Below are 21,695 nucleotides of genomic sequence, written 5' to 3' on the forward strand. Positions count from 1 at the left end.
CTGAACCCTCGAGTATCGCCATATCCTTCTTAAGGTAAGGCGACCAATATTGGACGCAGTATTCCAGATGCGGGCGCACATATCTCCCGATACAACGTCAGGATAACTTCTTTCATTCTGGTTATACCTAGCATTCTATTCGCCTTCTTAGTGGCTGCTGTGCACTGTGCTGACGGCTTCATTGTCTTGTCCACTATTACCCCCAACGTCCCTTTCTTGGGTACTCTCACCCCAATAACAGCCCTCCCATCGTATACCTGTACTTCGGGTTTCTGTTTCCTACATGCAAGACTTTACATTTCTCTACATTTAACTTCATCTGCCATCTCGTTGCCCACTGTCCCCTAGTTTGTTCAGGTCCCTATGTAAATCTTTGCAGTCCTCTTTAGTCCTAGCCCCACTAAATAGTTTGGTGTCGTCTGCGAATTTTATTACTTTGCACTTCGTCCCTATTTCTTGATCATTTATAAAATACATTGAACAGCAGCGGCCTGAGCACCAACCCCTGGCGGAAACACCACATCGTGATCCTTCTCCAGTCCGAGTAGTGGCCCTTCACTCCTACCCTCTGTTTCCTACCTGCCAGCCAATCTTGATCCATCTGTGTGCGTCTGGTGATGGAATTGGGTATGCAGGGAAGAGGGGAAAACAAGGAGGAAGGATACTGGATGGATTTAGATAAGAGGGAAAAGAAAGGGGGCAGATGCTGATGGAAGTGGGGGGAAAGAGATAGGAGAGAGTGAAATGCCAGACCATGGGGGTGTGGGTTTGGGTGTGGGAGAGAGAAGGGAAGGAAGAGGAGAGGGAAGGAGATGCCAGATCACTGGAGGAGGGAATGGAAGAAGAGTGGATGTCCAGACCAGATGGGGGATGAAGGGAAAGATGGAAAGGAGAGGTATACAGTTTCTCGGAAGTGGCTTAGAACAGGGTAGTTGGAAGAGAAACAGAGAGATAATGGACCCTGGGGTGGTGGGGAAAGAGGGAGAGATGCTGGATGAAAGGGTAGTTGAGAAAACGACAGATGGTGGATCTGGGGATGGTAAGGTCCATTGCTGCAGGTGCAGATATGGATATGAAAAAAAGAAAGATGCCAAACATCTCCGAGGGAGGAAGGGAAATGGAAGGGGAGGACAGAGATGGAAGATGGATGGTTAGCAGGGAGAAAAAAGAAAATGACAAATTGGCAGGAGACCCTGGCAAGCGAGTTATCAGAAGACAACAAGAGCCTGGGACCAACAAAAGGTAGAAAAAATAATTTTATTTTCTGTTTTGTGATTACAATATTTATTTTGTTTACACCACGGAGCCGGTGTGGGGTTGGAAATGTTGTAACCTTATATGTCTGGTAAGACTAAGCCTTAGTCACTTAGGGGTCCTTTTATTAAGGTGCACATTTAGCGTGCGCAAAATCAGTTAGCGTATCTTAATAGAAGGACCTCTAGTATCTTAGCCTTTTTTCAGATTTCGGCCCCTTATGTGATTGAGTTTGACACCCCTGATGTAGAGTGAAGCAGTTAGGCAATGTAAACTTGGTTATTAATATAGACATTAGTATTACTGCTTTACAATATATTTGAACACTTTTATATACATATTGAAATGGTTCAGAGTTAATGTCCTGGGTAAGTAGGTGGGAAGGGAAGGAAGGGGGATTTGTTCAGAGATGTTTGGGGACCCTAGAGAAGAAGTTACACATCATGAGAGGCTCCTGCCTAGTTAAGTTCTATTCAGCTAACTACTTCTGGATTTTCATCACTACTTGACTGGTTAATGCCACTGAAAATGCAGTGCAACTGAAGCAGCACTAGCTGATTAGATGTAAGATGGTCTGTGGTAATACTGATACAAAGTAAGTGACATCAGAGGGAGAGCCAAGACCAATGTGGGCAGGAGGTTGGAGGTGCTGCTTGTGCTGGCAAAGAGTTAAAGAGGTATGGGGAAAAGAGTAGGCACACATTTGACAGGGACACAGGGAAGTAGTGTGGGGTGCAGAAGAAGTGAGGGGGTACATCCGACCATTGTTACGGCACTGAGGCCCATATTCTCAAAACTTTAACATAGTTACTAAACTGTTTACTAACTGTTTAGACGGTGGCATTTTAGTGGTGGATAATCAAAATGGATTATCTCTGTCAATAGCAAGCTGTCTAGCAATCTCTGATGATGACATGCAAATGGGTTCTTCATCATTGATGAGAGCCCTCCGGTGGATTCTTAAAAAATGCTGAGCCATTTTCTAAAAGCCGCATTAGGTTTTGGCAACAACAATAAATGACTTGTCCTGCAGTGCTAGTCAGGGTCAGAGACTGCTAGAAAGTGTTGTGAAGCAGCGAGAGTAATGCCCATTCTCTCCTGCTGCATCACAACATCCCTACCCTGCAGTGGCAGTGAACACCCCCCTAGAATGGTAGTGACACCCCCCTGCAGTATGAGAGATGTCCATACTCTCCCACTGGCCTGAAATCCCAGCCACATGTCACCCCCCACCCCACCCGTGTAGCAGGAAAGACTTCAGACTCTATTTCCTTATGCTCTTCTTTAAATAGTAGTAGAGGAGCAGCCTCTGAATGGTATCAATGTTTAAAATTGGCCACTTGTAAGCATCCTTTTGGTCTGAAAAGCACTTGGGAATTTAAGTTGGTGTTTTAACCAGGTGAAGCACACTGGGAAAAGATTTGGATGTGAATTACATCCTCTTTACACTCAATAAGCATAATGCAATCTCTTTTTTCACTGAAATTGACTAAAATTGATAACAATCAAAGGAATTATTGTTGGTCTTGCAATTTGGAAGTTGATACTCTGGAACACATGTTTTTTTAAATGTGTCCTTATATTACTGGAATACAGTTTGATTATCCATTTCTAAAATACGTTTCATTATCAATTCTTTTGTCATATAGATTAATTATTATTTGGCACTACAGATGCAGTTGTTGTGTTGGATACTTATAAAGACCAGTTTCTGAAGAATCTAGTTATGATAAGTATTAAATCAATCCTTTTCCACTGGAAAGACTCTTCTAAATTGGAATACAACAATTGATGGAATTTGGTGTGTTTATATGCTCTAATATGTATAAAAATGTTAGCAGTTAAGTGTGGTAATTTATGATTTTGACCCTGAATTATGGGAACTTTTGCTTAAATTCTGTAATTAATATCCTTATGGAAGATATTATGATACTCTTATATACTTCTCATGACTATATTTTGTATTTATTTCATTAGATATTGTCCCACTTATTGTTTTTGTATTTAATAATCTAAAAAAAATATTATTAAAAACTTGATCATACAGCCTCCTATATTGCACAGTTATTCCCAGGTCCTGATCTTATGATGTAAGCCTTTAATTAAGGGCTCCTTTTTACTAAGCCAGCGTTAGGGCTTTAATGCACAGAATAGTGCACTGCTAAATTGTTGTGCGCGTGCTAGTCCCTTAATGCCAGCATTGATGCTGGCATTAGTTCTAGTCCGAGTAGTAGCGCTAGAACAGCTAACGCAGCTTAGTAAATAGGAGCCCTAAGTGACTCTTTTTACCTATTTACATGCTGTTATTAATAGTCACCATCAACTTGTAAATGCAGAGTATGCAGAAAATTAAAAAATAATCCAAGCAATATCCCCTTTTCAACTCCAAACATTGGTAAATGACTTAAGGCAACAGTTATCTGTCTGCAAAGACTCCAATGCCGGGAAAATGTTACTCTCAATGCTGACCAACAAGCTTTTCGGTTGACACAACCTTCTTCAGGAGATTCATGCCACCAATTACCCTAGAAAAATCCATAACATGATTGAATATTTAACCACCTATACCAATATCTAACAAGAATAAAATTGCCTAAATCAAAACTCACTCTATTTCAACTAACTCAAAACAATTCATGGTTCAAGAAGGTTCCTGGATCAAGGAGAGGCCACAACCTTGATAATTAACAGCACTCGCTTGTATGTAATCAGATAATGACATATTAAGTAACCAGGGTTTAATGGAAAAATATATTAGAGAATTTGATCATATATATAATGACTCCACCAAACATCAGTAGCATTGACTATCTAAGAAACCACTTTAAAGCTGCTCCCACCCCACAAAAACATGCATGATCACAAAACCCCCTTCATATACACTCTGGATCACCTAAATAAATAACTATAAACACCTTTACAAACACTCAACTTGCCTAACACTAGGAATGCATGTTTCCAAAATATCCCCTAAGCTGGAAGTTAATGCCTACAGTGCAAAAGGGGGCTCCAAAGCTGCACTCATGATTCTAGCCATTTGGAAACACACTGGCTATATAAAAAAATCCAATGCCTCTCCTTCTGTATCAAGACCCTATGAAAGCCATTCCCCCTTGGACTATTCTGAGTTGTCTCCAAAACTGTGAATCATAAGTTATTAAAAGAATGTTGGAAATGGAACAATGTGAGCTACAGGAGAGTTCTTGGCCTGTTTTTGCAGGTGAATTCAATGCTCAAAAAGCCTCATTTTTAAAAGCCTTCATATTTTACCCACCTAAATTAATAATGGGCAAGAAACCACAGTACATAAAGTACTCTCGATGTTGTACATGAAGTGAAACTTCTCAGGCTCCTTTTTATGTGTAACTTGCAATTAGGTATTTGTATCTACAACATATTGTATTAGTAGTCATACTGATCTACCTGTACTTCCAACTCTATTGAATGGCTGTGTCAATCGGTCCATTGTAATTGCTTGGGTAACTGAACCAACCTCTTGTAATGTAATCTGACCTTGAACTGAATAGGTAGAGGTGGAACAAAGAATCTGATTAACATACCCTAACTTAACATAACATACTTGTGACCTGGATTTTGCCACTTTTGGAAACAGGACAGCACTGGTCTGACCCAGTATGGTTGTTCTTATGTTTTATAAGATATACTTGTAGGGAACAGAGGTTGGACATACCTTTGCTAATTCATCAGCACTTGTGCATTGCTAACTGATTAGCTCAGGAATAGTGTATGAGCTCATATGTGCAAAAGAGGTGCTGGAAGGGCTCAAGTTTCAATTTCAAGTTTTATTTTAGTTTGATAAATCGCTTATTTAGTTTTACTAAGGGCTCCTTTTAATAAGGTGCGCTAGCGTTTTTAGCACACGCAGGATTTCAGCGTGCACTAAACCTGTGCTACACTTCTAGAACTACCCCAGCTCAATGCTGGCGTTAAGGTCTAGCACGTACAGCAATTTAGTTGTGCTATTCCGTGCTTTAAGGCCTTAACACACCTTTGTAAAAGGAGCCCTAAGCGAGGAACAAAATTGATAAAAATATAAACATATATTTAGCCAAAAATTTAAAATTTAGAATAATGGATTAGACAAATAGTCTTACAGACCGACTAATACACAAGGTAAGAGGGAACAGAACTACAATTCAGTCTTTTAAAGCATAGGGGAGAACCATATATGGAGAAAACAATAGAGAGGGAAGAGTGCAATTAAAGAAGGAAACTATTAACAATCTAATGGCCTTGCTTTAGTGGGGAAATTAGCTCATGGCTATTATCAAAAAATAGAAAAAGCTGCATTTTCCTGGCAGCATTAAAATTGGCTTGAACACACCAGAAAGACCTATATCAGGGCTACTGCAAGCTTCTTTTTCACATTACATGGTAAAAGAGCACATAGTTTTGTGCTATTTTTTTGTATTCTGATATTCTATTAAAAAATAAATACACAAAATTTGTGCATGTTTGCAAATATTTCATGTACACTGTTATGAAATTATGATATTAATGTCATTACAGTTATTATCCATATCATGCCTATAACTTCTTGGCATTTTTGTTTGCGGTGAAGGAAATTAACAACAGCTCAGAGCTCTTACCCAACATCACGCTGGGGCTCCATATTAAAGAGACTTTATGGTATATAAGGAAAATTATTCTTTCAGCCTTCACAATTTTGGCAGGACAGAGCACAATAGTAAATTTCAAGTGTAAATCATCTCACCCAGTAGCTGCCATAATTGAAGGCTTTACAGAGGAGGAAACATATGGATTCTACAACATATTCCAGATATATCATTACCCACAGGTAAGAGAGATTCTTAATCTTACTTTACATTCTACCCCTTACTCTCTATAATCCATCATTTGCATGCAATAAATCTTCAAAATGAATTCATCTGTGTCATGCTGCCATAATGTTCTTACCTTTGCAGTTGCAGGAAGAACATATGAAATGCCTGCCCGCCAAAAATGTGCTAATCAAATTTGAATATAAAGAAGTCTGTGCTGAGAAAGTGGCCAAACTAGATTTGAGCTTTAAGGAGGAAAGTAAAGGGAGGAGCCTTGTCCTTTTCTTCCTGGAGCTGGTCCAGCAAGAAATATGTAGAACAGCCACAAGTAGGAAATCCTTTCAGGAGCTTACTGGAGTATCTATGAACTATGGAAGGAGGGGAAGGAGAAGAATTAGCAAATGTATTGCCAGTCTGGGCAATAGCTGTCCCCTGTTGCTATATAGAAGAAAGCTAGAGACTCGTTCACATGCTAAGTGAACGGAACAAAGGTATGCAAGTCTGACCAACAACTTTCATTTAAGTCACAGTGATCTAAGGAGAAGGGTCTGGTCGGGTGGAGACTAGATCTTATTCTATTTGGTCATCTTCAAAGTTCTCCCCTTCCATACATATACACTTTTTCCAATGTCATTTCTACTTCTAGAAATAGTCATTAAACAGATCTTCAGGAATCAACAAAAGTTGCTGCATCAAATTTAGCTTTATAATATGTCTTCAATGGTGTCAAATCACTTTCCTTTCAGTATGGATTTAAGTTTAGGAAACAAGAAGTCAGCTGGGGCAAAGTCAGGAAATTAAGGTAGATTGGGAAGAGCTGTCATTGTAATTTTTGTGGTCGTCATCAACTGTGGAATAAAGTTTGCCATAACACTATACATCCCCAACTTCTCTGATAGAATGTTATGGCATGAACCAATGGAGAAGCATTCCTCTGCCAATTCTCTAACAGTTAATCATTGAGTAATGCACAGAAAAATACTCACCTGATCAACATGATGATCATCATCAGTTGATGTTGATGGCCTTTTAGTTTGTGAATCATCTTCAAATGATTCAAACTACTTTTGAATACCATTCAAAACACCTTCCACAACTCATGACATGTTTCCCATAAGTCACTTTCAACATTTCATATGTTTCTGCAGTGGTCTTACCCAATTTAAAACAGAACTTCCTACTATAGTGCTGCTCATTTAGGTTGAATATGATGAAAAACAGTCAATCACGAAAACACACTCACAAAAATTGTCATAGCTTGGAGACAAAATCAGATATCAACAAATGGGGAAAAGGAGGTTACTCATGAGGTTTCAAACTTCTCAATGCCGCCTAGCCTGTTGGTATGCAATACCAAATATCCTGGAACATTTTGAACAGACCTTGTACAGTTCATGTTGAGAGGGGAATGGGGACTTGTATACCACATTTTGTGGCTTTAGGATTTCAAACTAACTGCATGGGAGGATTATGTGACTTACTAAGGTCACAAAGAGCAGCACTGGAGGTGCTAGGAAGCCCAAGCAAGATGACAGAGTAACTTTATAGCTCCCATAACCATCTCTAAGCAATTCATATTTAACCTCATTCCACTCAATCAAATCAGTATTTATACCCATGGAATGATGCCTCAATTGAATCAGACTTGTGGTTAGACAGGCAGTCAGTTTAGTCAAAGCTGTGGGTATATCTCATTCAATGGGTATGAGAAGTTGCACATCATTGGCATGGACATAGAATTTTGAGTCCATTGACTGAAGAAGTTCAGCCGGAGGCTTAAGGTAGATAATAAATAAGATGGGAGAAAGTATGGACCCCTGTGGCACCCAACAGTTCACTGCCCAAGGTAATGACATGCAGTTGCTGAATAAAACTCATTGTTATCTCTTTGACAAATATGTTTTGAGCCATGTACTATAAGTATTGTGCCACAAATACCTTTTTCTGCCAGTCTTGTAAGTATGATATTATGATCCTCAGTGTTGAAGGCTAATTTCCTGTAATGGTCCGTGTGCAGATTATCAAGAAGGGACACAAGAACTATCTCTGTTCTGTACCCAGGTCTGAAGCCAGATTGACATTTTGGTCTAGATAATTATGTTCCTTTAACCAGTTATTGAGTTGAATGCAGACTGTCCATTTTATAAGTTTTGTCAGGAAAGGCGTGTTAAGAGACTGGTTGGTAGGTTTTGAGTGTGTCCTCATCAAGAAAGCTCTTTATAAGCAGGAGATACACCACAGATCTTTTTTTGTATTATTAGCAGCTGCGGGTTTCAATGTATCCTCAATGATGATATCTAGATTCTTGGGTGGTGACTCCTAATGTGGAACCCAATATCATGTAGCTATAGTTTGGGTTCCTCTTTCCCACATACATCACTTTGCACTTGATCACATTTAACATCATCTACCCATGCACTAATCTTGTTTTCAAGAGAAAGAAACCTTGAAAAGTAAACCAAGTGGTACAACCAGTAGGAAGAAATCTCAGCCTATCTTCTTACATACTGCTTCCTCTTGAAATGTCCCTTTTCCCCTTTACTTCAAGCACCTTCACCAAGTACATTCACTCTAAAACAAATGTACATACTTTTTAATGACTGGGTTGAAGAAAATGTTCAGCTCAATAAATGTACTCAGAAAGCTCCCTACTTTGTCTATAATCTTCAAGAGGCTCCAGAGAGAAGCCTATACCATTTAAATTTGTCTTGATTAACTTGCAAATCAATACTAAAATCATTCTAGATTCATACTCTGAAGCCTTCAATCTCACTCCTTGGTAAAATAAATTTCACTCTTTGGAATGTTCATCCTTGGCATCTTTGTGAGTTCAGGGACACTCCTGAGAGAGTGTTAAATACATTTATGTACCACCCTCTTAGGAGTGTCCCTGATTTGTGTGGAGAGTGGGTGGAAGAGGGTCTGCCTAAAGTGAGGCTGTCTATATGTAAATGACTAAATCTCTCCAAAGGGAGGTACAGAAATACATCCCTTTATAAAATGACAACTAATTCTATAAAGGAGAGCCCAACAGGAGCTTAGACACAAACTGTTCTCTCAGAGTGATGAAAAAGGATTATATATTCATTATTTTATATTTTCCTGACAGGTCAGTTATATCTCACAGAATATTTATATGAGTGACCCTGTTCAGTATCCTTATTTTTACCGGACTGTCCCCAATGAGCTGCATCTCTCTGCTGGGATAGGCAAGCTACTGCAGTATTTTGGCTGGAAATGGGTCAGTATCTTTTCAACCGATGATGAAAGCAGTATGAGAGCTCTCCAGAACCTGAAAGAAGGGATTGAACAGAATGGTGGCTGCATCGCATTACATCAAACCTTTCCTCACCAGATAAAAATCACAGAATTTGAATTAAATAAAATTAATAGAGCAATTAAACAATTATCTACTGTGAATATTTACTACTTTAAAAAAAATGTTGTATTTGAACTACAACATGTAATGGATATTCAAATAAATGTGAAAAGTGGCCAGGTTTTTATCATCATAACTGAGGTAGAAATAGTAAAAATAAATCAACAACACTTTCAAATAAACAACAAGTTCTTTATATTCAAAACATATGAGAAAGTTATGTCAAATTTTTTTAAATTTATCCGTGAGATGAAACCTTTCTGGCTGGCAGGGGATTTCAGGGCTATACGTTGGTGGAATGACCTGTGTCACAGCAGATGCCCAAAGAAGATCAGAAGAGACTGCAACTCTACCAATAAGATCCTTTCTTTCCCTCACTGTTTCAGCACAAACTTTAAGAGCAGCTACAGTGTATACAATGCTGTGTATGCCGTGGCACACGCACTACATTACATGATCATGTCTGACTCAGGAAATGGCACCACATGGACTAGAAAAAATAGGGAAGTTTTGTACATATTGCCATGGAAGGTAATTTTAGTATTTGTTACTGGAATTCTTTATTCAAAAGAAAAAGAGTGATACACTTTGGGACAGAGTGAGAGGGGAGCTTTCACAGGAGTAGTGAAAGTGATCCTTCATTCTTAAACACCCTCTTCCCTCCATGATTTTGATACATACACTCAACAATCATGATCAACCAACCACAAATATTCAAAGCAGGAAAAGTTCATATTCATTTAAATTACTTGTGTGGTGCTATCTAAGAATATTCAGTGCTTAAATAAATTTAAACCCTATGATGGGGTGGGGGCTTGATCTGGAATATACACAAGATGGCAACAAAACCTGAAAGCCCCTGCACATCTGAAAAAATCATGGAATGTAACCCCCTCAAACAAGCAACTCTTGGTGCTAATTGGCATTAATTAAAATCTTCATGTATAGATTTAGGTGTGGAATTTGTGCTTAAATTTTACATCAGTCCAAAAAGGGGGAATGGAAGGATGATTTATGGGTTGATCAGTAGAATTCCTCAAGGTGGCACACATAATTATAGAATAAGGTGGAATCCCTGCTTAATTTAAGGGCTCCTTTTACAAAGGTGCATTAGGGTCTTAACGTGTGGAATAGCGCATGCTATAATTCCGCATGTACTAGTTGCTACCGCCTCCTTTTAAGCAGGTGGTAATTTTTCGGTTAGCGCATGCTAATCTTGTGCGTGCGCTAAAAACGCTAGCGCACCTTAGTAAAAAGAGCCCTAAGTGTCTATATTTGTACCACATTTCAGATGGTGCAAATGGCCATGCCTAATGATAGCTGTGGCTCCCAATTCAATTCATAGATAATGGAATCTCAAAAGTATTCTGAGTCTCTATTTGTAGTTTCTGTGGAGTTTTTTTTCTGGATTAAGTTCATCCTGACTCTAAGAACCATTTATAGAATAACTCTCAGCAATTATTTTTATTAAGATCCAGGTATTGAATCCAGTACTTTACTATATGTGTAACATAAAAATCCTATCCAAAATAGCCCTTTAAATCCAAATTTGGACATTTCCTGTAAAACATCAAAAGTTGTAAGTATAAGAACTGCCATTTTTGAAAGCTGGACTGCTAGACATCCAAATATTTTTATTCATGTACTTTAATATCTAAGTGACCAGTTTGACCAAATTTATATCTCTTTTTTTTTTTTTTTTTCCACAAAAGCATCCAAGTTGGAAACTTCCAAATTTATACTATTTGAACATGGGAGTGACTACCATTGTAATGGACTGGCCACTCACACATTCCAAGATAAGTGAGGCTTCTGCTTTGAACTTCACATAAAGGGTGCCACACATACATCTCACCATAACCCCCAAGTAATTTATGATGAGCCCTGTAAACTCTCCTCAAATCAATTATACCCACCTCTCTACAAGCCCCTTTGGCTGCAGGTGGTATGCATATGGCAGTACTATTGTGGGGTTTTAGTGGGTTTTGGTGGCCTCACATTTTCCACCAAAAATGTACTGGTTAAAGTAATTTAAGGTCTTGGCTCTTCCTCTCTATGGTTCACTAGCCTACCCACTTGACTACTTAAGAACTCTGTGTGATGCTTTACCAAGCTTTCCCATACCAGGTGTTGCTGTTCTAGACACAGGTGTATACTGATTCATTTTCACATGTTTGTGCGTTGGGAAGCATTTAGTGATCAATGGTGAAGTGTGGGGGATAGTAATCAATCCCTCCAGTGCACATCTGTTCAATTTGAGTAAGTTTTTTAGCATTTAAGGTTAGATTCACAAAGCAAACCGACTGTGTACCGATCAGTTTGCGATCCCTTTGTGACCATATTTCCCTAGGGCCCCATTCATTAACCTCTGCTGTGATCTGATTCGAATCCGTGCATGCAAATGAGAACCGCATGCAAAGTAGGCAGGGACGTGATTCACAACACTTTTTTCACGATCCGAGTGGGCTGGCCGACCATCCAAAGTAGCAACAGCTGGGGACCAGTCGAAAACGTCTTTCCAACTCTCCAGCCCTGCTCTCTGCCCCAAATCTTTCCTGCCTGCCGTCCTGATGCTCTTCTCCTGCCTGCTCTGCCCTGATGAAAAAAGCAGCAAAAAAGCAAAAAATAAAAATAAACCAGCCCTGAAAGCCTCCTACAGCCCCAACTCTCCTGCTGCCCCAGATTGCCTGCCTGCCCCGAACAACTGCCTGCCCAATCACCTGCCTGCCACAACTCCCACCCTTCCCCACAATGCAGCACCAAAACCTTAGAATGGGACTCTGCAGTGCCTCCAGTGGCCACAGATCAAAATTACACTGACTTGTGACTGAATGAAGTCACACTGCAGGGTTTACAGGAACTAGACAAAAACCATCAACAAAGTTCCAGGATGGTAACAAAATAAAATTTACTCGTCTAGTTAAAGTTCAGAATGGCTCAGATTTCCAACATATCAGAAAATGCATACAACAACAACAAAAAAAAAATGGCCAGAAGGAAACTCTGGTAGCATTCAGGATTTTCCTTCTTGATGTAAACAGTTCTCCATGTGTTTTACTTCCTCACAGAGCTGCTCTCCACCAAAGACTCTATTCCTAAGTCTGCTCCTAGCAGATTTCAGGTAAGTACAGTTCAGAGAACAAAATTCAGTTCCTGGAAAATATACTTTATCATTCAAACATTCATAGCACAAAACACAAAAAGCCTTCAGCCTAAAATGGAGCAGGGCTGGGCAAAGAGGAGCCTTCTCCCTACCCTTCCTAACAGCTTGTTCAGGATTGCTGGCTTATCAAGGGGAAGACACGCCTTGCTCTACCTGAGTCTGTACCCAGCTGATCCTCTCCTTGGCTCCTCCAGTGGTGATCTGGGTAATAGTCACTCTGCTTTGCTGTATTTCTGTGAAGGCCTGTGTAAAGTTTTCCTAACCCCTGGCTCTGGATTGCTAGCACGCTCAGGGAGGTCTAAATAGTGGTGGGGCCAGGCCCTGGGGACCCCCTTTCTTTCTGGCACCCACAAGGACCTTAGCAGGCACGGAGCCTGACTGGTCATAACACTCACATACAAAAATATAAAATTACATATAACAGATAAGTAGGATCAAAGACAAACATCACTATAAAACAGGAAAAACAATCTAGACAATAAAACATGTCATTTTTTAAATGTCTAAGGTTTTTGATTATGTCCTTGATAGTAACATAGTAGATGACTGCAGAAAAAATTGGTCTATCCAGTCTGCCCAACAGTCAAATTCATATTAATTCATGATTAAACCAACAATGAATGTGATATAAAATGTTTGGTTCTCATCTTTCTTTGGTATTTCTGGGACAAATACCAAAGAAATCCACAAGGCACTGTTTTTACATTTCAACCACTGGAGCTAAATTCAAAGCCATCTTCAGCCCATTTATAAAATCTGTATTATAAAAACAACCCAATTCTCAGGTTCAAAAATCAAGACTTTGATGTTTATGAAAGGAAAAATATCTGCCATTTGGTGCCTCTTTCAAATCATTTTTTTTTTTGTTTTAAAGATGAGTGCAATGGTGTGGTCTTTGCTCTTAAAGTCTCAACTTCCTGTAGATCTGGCATTGAAGATAGAAGAATGAATTGAAAAGATAATGTATATTTCTTTTCTTTGTGCCTTCCTTCTCCCCATTCATTGGCTAATTACATTATTTACTGGATTTTTATACTGTATACTGCACTTCTAGAATGGAATCAGATAAGTTTATATGGCTGTTATAAAATAATTTTTTAAGCTCTTCAGGGAGTTGACCCATACTTTAAAGTTGTGCCTATCTCTCAGTGGGAGGAGATAGAGAGTGATTTACCTCCAGAAATGGCTTTAAAATTAGTTCTTCTTATAGTTATAGACAAATGTTTGTGTATGCTTGGAATTACCTGTTTATCTTGGCACTACTTAAAATGCACCTCTCACTTCTTAGCTCCATCGTTATCTGAGGAACCTCCATTTTAAAAATGGTTTAAGGGAAGTGATGTACCTGGATGAAAATGGAGATCTCGCCACTGGATACAATATTATGAATGTGATCTTTCTTCCTAATATGACATTGAAATATGAAGTTGTTGGACATTATAACCCCCACGCTCCCCCAGGGCAGGATTTCACCATTGATGAGAAGGCCATCGTGTGGGAGAGTTCATTCACCCAGGTCAGATTTAAGTGATGAGAGCTCCTGATCTAAACAGGTTTAATGAAACTTGTCATAAAATGGTCAAAAGAATGGTGTATTTTGGCTTTATGGGGAAAATGTTAGCTTCCAGATTCTGTAAAGGTCATTTAAATTGGAGTGCTGATCCCAGGTGTGTACATATAGCATTTAGTCAATTGGGGTTAATTGATACTAATTAGCTCTTACAGACACATCTGCCTACTTACTTGAAAAAATCAACTCCAGGCTCATTTGAAATATAAAGGAAGGGGGTGTGGCTTGAAATACTGCTTTTTCTTTGTGGTTTAGTAAAAGTCAGCGATAATTTGGAACAAGTTTATGTCTGAAATGTTTGAAGAGTTTAAAGTTTGCCTTATATTGAAATAAAAAGTTTGGTGGTATTGCCATTCCAAAATCTAAAAAATTCTAAAATCTAAAATATGTCTAGTCCCAAAGATTTTGAATAAAAAGATCTTGTACCTGTATAGAAAGAGAACAGAGGAGATTCCAAGACACTGACTTATAGTGGGATTGCAATGGAGAGGATCTACCAGAGTAGACATATAAAATGTGATGGGAAGGATAAGATGAAAGCCAAGACAGAATCCAAATCTCTGTGCATCTCAGTGGCCACGCATTTGGTCTTTGAGGATGAGATGTACAATGTCTGCATCTATGAGACAAACATGGTTTTTCCTGTTGCATAGAGCCTTCTGGATCCCTGTTCGTTTAAAAAAATTGGATAGCTCTAAGTCTGATAGATGCTGGCATTGTCATCTTGAAGCAGAGACTTTAGACCATTTATTATTCTATTGTCCATTTATTATGGAATTTTGGAAATCAATTTGGGGCCAGATAAATTGCTTACTAGAAAAATCATGTGGCATTAACATATGACACACTATTATTTGGCATGGCAATGAGAGCCAAGAACCAAATATCCTTTAATAATAATAAACTATTGCTCATTTTGACCGGGGTTGCCATACAACAAATAACATATAATTGGAAAAGTTGGAATAGACTGAACTTTAATTTTTGGTGGAATTCAGTATGCCATATTTATAAAATGGAAAGAACATTAACCATTCAAAAAGGGAATTTTAATAAATTTCAGGATGTGTGGAGGCCATTATCAGAATATTGTAAAGAATAAGTATATATTTTTCTTCCCTGTTTAGTACAAATGAAAAATTGGGCGGGGGGAGGGGGGATTTTATTATTGAAGAAAATGATTTTATGAATGAAAGAAGGGAAAGGGATAAATTTAATTTGATAAAGTTAAATTATAAAGTCTCAAGTGAATTATATATGTTACAATGTTAATATCAATATTGGTGTACTTGATGTAAGTTATAAAATGAATAAGAATTGGAAAAAAAAAAGAACCCAAATCCAAGTGAAGTACAGTGTAACAAGGAATAGATGATGATCAAAAGAATCGGATGCAACAGATAGGTGAAAAAGGATAAAGGCTTGAAAATGAAGTGGAGATGGATGTGACTTAGTAGGGAACTCAAGATTCATTGGTTAACCTTGTCATGGAAGTACTCAGTCATAGTCCGGACAGAAAGTAAAGGAATGGGGCATTGTATGTGGAAGCATCTGAGGAGGGATTTCAGGGTGGCAGAAATGGTGAGAGTTGGGGCAAGAAGTTTGTTCAATTGGGGTTTGGCAAGTACAATAGCAGACTGGAAGGAGGTTAGCAAGAATTTTGAATGTATGAAAGCAGCAGGGGCATGGGATTTTAATTAAAGGCACTTTGCAGAGTAGGCACATATGTAGCAGATTCAGGAGGGGATCATGAACAGATTGGAGAAGGTTATCATGCTGCTGTACCAGGCCATGGTACACCCTCACCTGGAATATTGTGTTCAGCACTGGTACCTGTACATGAAGAAGGACACGGTCCAGAGAAGAGCGATTAAATGGGTCCAGAAAAGAGCGACTAAAATGGTTAAGGGGCTGAAGGAGTTGCCGTACAGTGAGAGATTAGAGAAACTGGGCCTCTTCTCCCTTGAAAAGAGGAGACTGAGAGGGAACATGATTGAAACATTCAAGATACTGAAGGGTATAGACTTAGTAGATAGAGACAGGTTGTTCACCCTTTCTAAGTTAGAGAATATGAGAGGGCACTCTCTAAAGTTGAAAGGGGATAGATTCCGTACAAATGTAAGGAAGTTTTTCTTCACCCAGAGAGTGGTGGAAAACTGGAACGCTCTTCCAGAGGCTGTTATTAGGAAAAACTTCCTCCAGGGATTCAAAGACAAAGTTATACAAGTTCCTGCTGAACCAGATCGTACACAGGTAGGGCTGGTCTCAGTTAGGGCACTGGTCTTTGACCTAGGGGCTGCTATGGGAGCGGACTGCTGGGCAAGATGTACCATTGATCTGACCCAGCAGCGGCAATTCTTATGTTCTTATGTTGGCTGCAAAGTGTTTAACATGTTTTAATTTATACTTGGTGCAATTAAGTATTAAACAACTTTCCTAGAGTCACAAGAAGCTGCTGTGACAATTGAACTTACAACCTCAGGGTGCTACGGCAGCTGCTAGAACCACTTGGCCACTCCCCCAACAGAAACGAGAAGGTGTTCTTTTTCAGGAAGTAAGAGGGATGTGATGGAGCATGATGTTGTTTTTTCCCATTTTGAAATTTATTGGCTGTTCTGCCTTTTTTAGGTTAGTGAGCTCTAAATATTATTATATAACCTAATTAGTTATATAACATAATTAGTAAGCTCTAAATATTATTATATAACTTAATTAGTCTTTATCAATCTAACTCCATGAAAGTGGTCACATCTGATCTGAGGCTGGTCTAATCTGTCTAAGCACTGATATGAACCAACACTTTTTGAGTATTTTTACAAGAACCTTTCTAAGCATGAAATATGCTGTTACACATGATGACAATTTAAAAATAAATAAAGGAACATTCCATTTCAGAAACAACCATCCATTATTGAATGACATTACATAACATGCTTTCTCAATCTTCAGAAACCTCCACAGTTCAGATGTAATCCAAGTTGCCATCCTGGTTACAGGAAATTAACCAAGGAAGAGGAACCCATCTGCTGCTATGACTGTATTCCGTGTGCAGATGGAGAGATCTCCAACCAAACTGGTAGGTGAAATCATGGAAAACAGGGGATACAAATAAATATAGGGTATCTATTATGATCATTGTTCTTGAAATTAGGGGGATGTAACTCTCTAAAAACTGTAATTAAGTTTCAAGTCTTATTACACCTTTCGAAAATCTATGAAAACATATCTTTTGGAAAAATTTGTAAATTAAAGGTCAATTATTCTCTGTATTCTCTAAGAAAGTATTGTCACTGAACTATTCAGTCTCTGTTGAATGTGAACTGCCTAGAACTAAATGGTATGGCGGTATACAAGAATAAAGTTTATTTATTATTTTTTATTATTATATCTAAGCTGTGCACATAATAAAAATTTAAATAAATATAGGGGTATCAAGTACAAACTCAAGACAAAGACATATAGGGCTCCTTTTACCTTGCTGTGCTAGCGGTTCTAGCATGCTAAATTGCCACGCGTGCAAGATGCCAACGCCACCATTGAGCTGGCATTAGTTTTTGGAGTGTAGCGCGGAGTTAGCATGCGCTAATCTGTAGTGCGCACTAAAACTGCTAGTGCAGCTTAGTAAAAGGAGCCCATAATTTCATACATATGATAAGCTGTGGGAAATTCAATGATTGATAGGATAGAGATACAAAAAAGGAGAACATAGGCTGGATAGGACTTTTATTTCTGTACAGAATGGGGAAAATACTTGATAAGATTCCTCTCTTCCCACCAGCTGGCCAAGCAGTCATGGTGATAATTCAAGAACTGCCCTTTGTCTCTTTAAAAACAGAACACCATAGGGTAGGATACCAGATGGAAAGAGCATAGGATGAAGCTAAGTAGTGATAGTCTCAGGAGAAATTTAAGAAAATGCTTCTTTAGATACGTGAAATAGCCTCCCAGTGGAAGTGGTGGAGATGAAGACTGTGTCTGAATTCAAAATAGCAAGGAGCAGGCATGTGGGATCTCTTATGGAGAAGAGAAGATAATGGCTGTTGGGGGGTAAGGCAGACTGGATTGGCCTTTAACTGAGGTAATGTTTCTATCTTTCTATGAAAACCTAGACCTTCAGCTTAGCCCAAGCACAGAGATAGCCTGAAATAAAAAAATGCATCAATCTTGTCTTATAAATATCATTTAGAGCCACACCATCACCTAAATGTTAAAAAAAAATTATATAGTAGAATTTTTAAGATGATGTGTTAAACACTCAACTTCTGTATTTGTAGCTGAAGCAGGACTTACACTCAGATTGTGTAGACATTGCAGGTATTGTATATTACTTTGAAATAGACAGGTTTATACATTTTTAACAAAATGAAATGAAACTTGCCCTGTCCCAAGAAGGCTTATAATCTAAACATTTTCTCCCATTACTGTAAAACCTGTTTACAAAAGTGAGGTAAGTTAGGTTCAAAAATTAACATGCCTTTTGAAAAACTAGATGCACAATGTCTTACCTTTATCCACAAGTTCATTTACCCCATTAAAGAAATGCCATAGATTGGTGAGACAAGATTTCTCTTGACTAAATTCATGTTGGTTTTCTATCATTAATCCATGCTTATGTACAAGTTCTGTCATTTTGTTCTTTATACTAGTTTCTACCAATTTGTCTGGCACCAACATCAGACTCATTGATCTATAATTTTTCAGAACACTTCTGGAACCATTTTTAAAAATTGGCGTCACGTTGGTCATCCTCCAGTCTTCGAGTACAATGCTGGATTTTAAAGACAAAACACTAAGAATGGCTCTGCATGTCCATTTTTCTATTCTATCAGCACTCTGGGATGTATACCATCCAATACAGGCACTTTGCTAATGTTCAGTTTGTCAAACTGACCCATTATATCTTCCAGAGTTTCAGATTTTCTGATTTATCAGCATTGACTACCATTTCTGGTACTGGTATCTGCCCATCTTTCTCTTTGAAGCCAAATGCAAAACATTCATTTAATCTCTTGACTATGGCCTTGTCTTCCCTAGGAACCCTTTCCTGCATTTCAGTTTCAGGGAATTCAAATACAGAATCTTGTAGCTATATGATCTGGTTTCCTTGGGGGGGCTGTGCTTCTGCTCTCCAAATGTGGCTGGCTTTTGGCTTCATTTCCTGTTTCTTGTCAATGCTGCTGCTCTCCTTTCCACCTCTTTGCCTTCCATTGCTAGGATTGTGGAACTGGCAACAAGTGTAGGCTGTTCTTTTATCACTTGGCTCTTCCTGAGAGATGCGGACTTGTCTAAACTGGTTCCCTGCTTGCAGCATTACACAAGGTTGCTTGAATACACTTTCAAATTTATTAGTTTCTTGATATATGTCAATCAAAGATATCTAAATGGTTTACAATAAGAGAAACTATATTAAAAAGAAAAAAAATAATTAATTAAAACCCACAGGGATGGCTGCAAGAACTGAATAGAAGTGACAGCCACATTGTGCACAGCTTACAGTTGTTTGGACCTGTCTTGGATTAAGGTGATTAACTACAGAGAATAAGTTCTAAGGATAAACTGAATGTCTGAAGATAGCTGTATAAAGAGTGGAATATGCTGTTGTTTTGAATTCGCACCCCTGACAGGACACTACCATACCACTCACCTGCCCACATTTCCCACCATCCCAATAAGGTTTGGGAAATTTGTTCCTCTTAATATATTTGACCCATAAATCCCTGATGAAGGGCCAAAAACCCAAGCCTGAAATCACACCCCCAGCACTTATTATGGGTGCTTCGCATGCATTACAAGTGGGGCAATAATGATCCACATTTCCTCATGTTGTCAGTCTTTCAAAACTATCTCTAGGGTCAAATTGTCAAATAAAGTTGTATCATCCTTATTTGGTAGATTGTAGTACCATGGATCAGAGCCACTATTTTCAATTTGAGCTTGAAAAGCAAACAAAAAAATGTCTGAGGATTGCTCATTCCCCCTGCCTAACTCCCCAGTGACACAACCATTAAAGGCTGGTTGATCAGTATGAGCGAGAGAAGGTTAGGTTTTCACCAGTTGAATGGGAATGTTTCAGGATTCGGATTGGGGGGAATGGTTGCATTTTTTGTGCAACGGTCTGTGGAATCTGCTTGTGGGTAGCATGAGTACATATATTACCTGCTCTTACATGCAGCCGTTTTATTTGCATACATTATAGTTAAAGTACCAGGTGCTAATTCAATATGCAATTCACAGTCCTTCACTCTCCATACAGTTAATATGAATTAGACTGCTCTGTCTTGGCTGAGTTGTGAAGATTATAGGACTCATGATATTTAAGTGCACTTTAGTAAATAGACCTCATGATATATGTGAGATAATGAGATGATAATCTTCTTTCTCAGATATGGACACCTGTATATCATGCCCAGATGATCAATGGTCAAATCAGAAAAGAGATGCCTGTATCCCAAAAGTGATAAATTTCCTATCTTTTGAAGAGCCTCTAGGGATTGTTTTAACTTCAATCAGCATGTTCTTCTTTTTCATCACTACTGTCATCTTGGGAATCTTTATTTATTACAGAGACACTCCCATAGTGAGAGCCAACAACCGACACATCAGCTATATTCTCCTCATTTCCCTTATACTCTGCTTCCTCTGTTCATTGTTATTCATTGGGTATCCTGAGAATGTCACCTGCATTCTCCAACAGACTACATTTGGAATCACTTTCTCTATTGCTCTCTCCTCTATACTGGCAAAAACCATTACTGTGATCATAGCCTTCCAAGCTACCAAACCTGGAAGCAAACTCCATAAATGGATGGGTTCCAGGGTTTCTAATTTTATAGTCCTTTCCTGCTCCCTTATTCAAATAGTTCTATGTCTTGCCTGGTTGTCCACTGCTCCCCCATTTGCATATCTTAATATGAGATCAGAAATTGGAACAATACTAATTGAATGTAATGAAGGGTCAGTAATTGCATTTTACTGTGTTCTGGGTTACCTGGGATTTCTGGCTAGTATCAGCTTCATCATAGCTTTCCTGGCAAGAAATCTACCTGACAGCTTCAATGAGGCAAAGTACATCACCTTCAGCATGTTGATCTTCTGCAGCGTCTGGATCACCTTCATCCCAACATACCTGAGCTCCAAGGGCAAGTACATTGTGGCAGTGGAGATATTTGCTATTCTGACCTCCAGCACTGGACTGTTGGGTTGTATCTTTTTCCCTAAATGCTATATTATTCTGCTGAGGCCTGAAAGGAACAACAAGAAGGACCTAAGAAAAATGAAGGGGCCCTTTTGACCAAACTTCATTAAATGCTATCACATACTTAATATAGGGAAAACAATTTATCAGAAAGTGCATTAAAGCTTTTTGTTGTAATTTGCATGTCAGCATATACTAATTGAAGGTGGTGGGTCATGAGAAAGGAATGGGCATTCATGCACTTTATTCTTATTTGTTAACATGGTTAATGTATTTAAATGTAGGTATTTTAGTAATAATGATTGTATGATGTATATATTAAAAAGTAAACC

The 21,695-nt window shown here is 38.6% G+C and overlaps 1 protein-coding gene across 1 annotated transcript in view; it reads left to right on the forward strand.

Moving 5' to 3' along the window:
* The window catches only part of LOC117346154 (vomeronasal type-2 receptor 26-like), a 24,232-nt gene extending 2,773 nt beyond the window's left edge, over positions 1 to 21,459 (forward strand). Inside the window, exons 2-7 of the mRNA XM_033915555.1 lie at positions 5,785 to 6,073; positions 6,201 to 6,384; positions 12,504 to 12,556; positions 13,887 to 14,114; positions 17,118 to 17,244; positions 20,552 to 21,459. Of these exons, the coding sequence (XP_033771446.1) occupies positions 5,785 to 6,073; positions 6,201 to 6,384; positions 12,504 to 12,556; positions 13,887 to 14,114; positions 17,118 to 17,244; positions 20,552 to 21,459 (1,789 nt within the window). The remainder of the gene's footprint in view (positions 1 to 5,784; positions 6,074 to 6,200; positions 6,385 to 12,503; positions 12,557 to 13,886; positions 14,115 to 17,117; positions 17,245 to 20,551) is intronic.
* The last annotated feature ends 236 nt before the right edge of the window (positions 21,460 to 21,695 follow it).

The sequence above is a fragment of the Geotrypetes seraphini genome, chromosome 12 (assembly GCF_902459505.1).
Source record: "Geotrypetes seraphini chromosome 12, aGeoSer1.1, whole genome shotgun sequence".
NCBI lineage: Eukaryota > Metazoa > Chordata > Amphibia > Gymnophiona > Dermophiidae > Geotrypetes > Geotrypetes seraphini.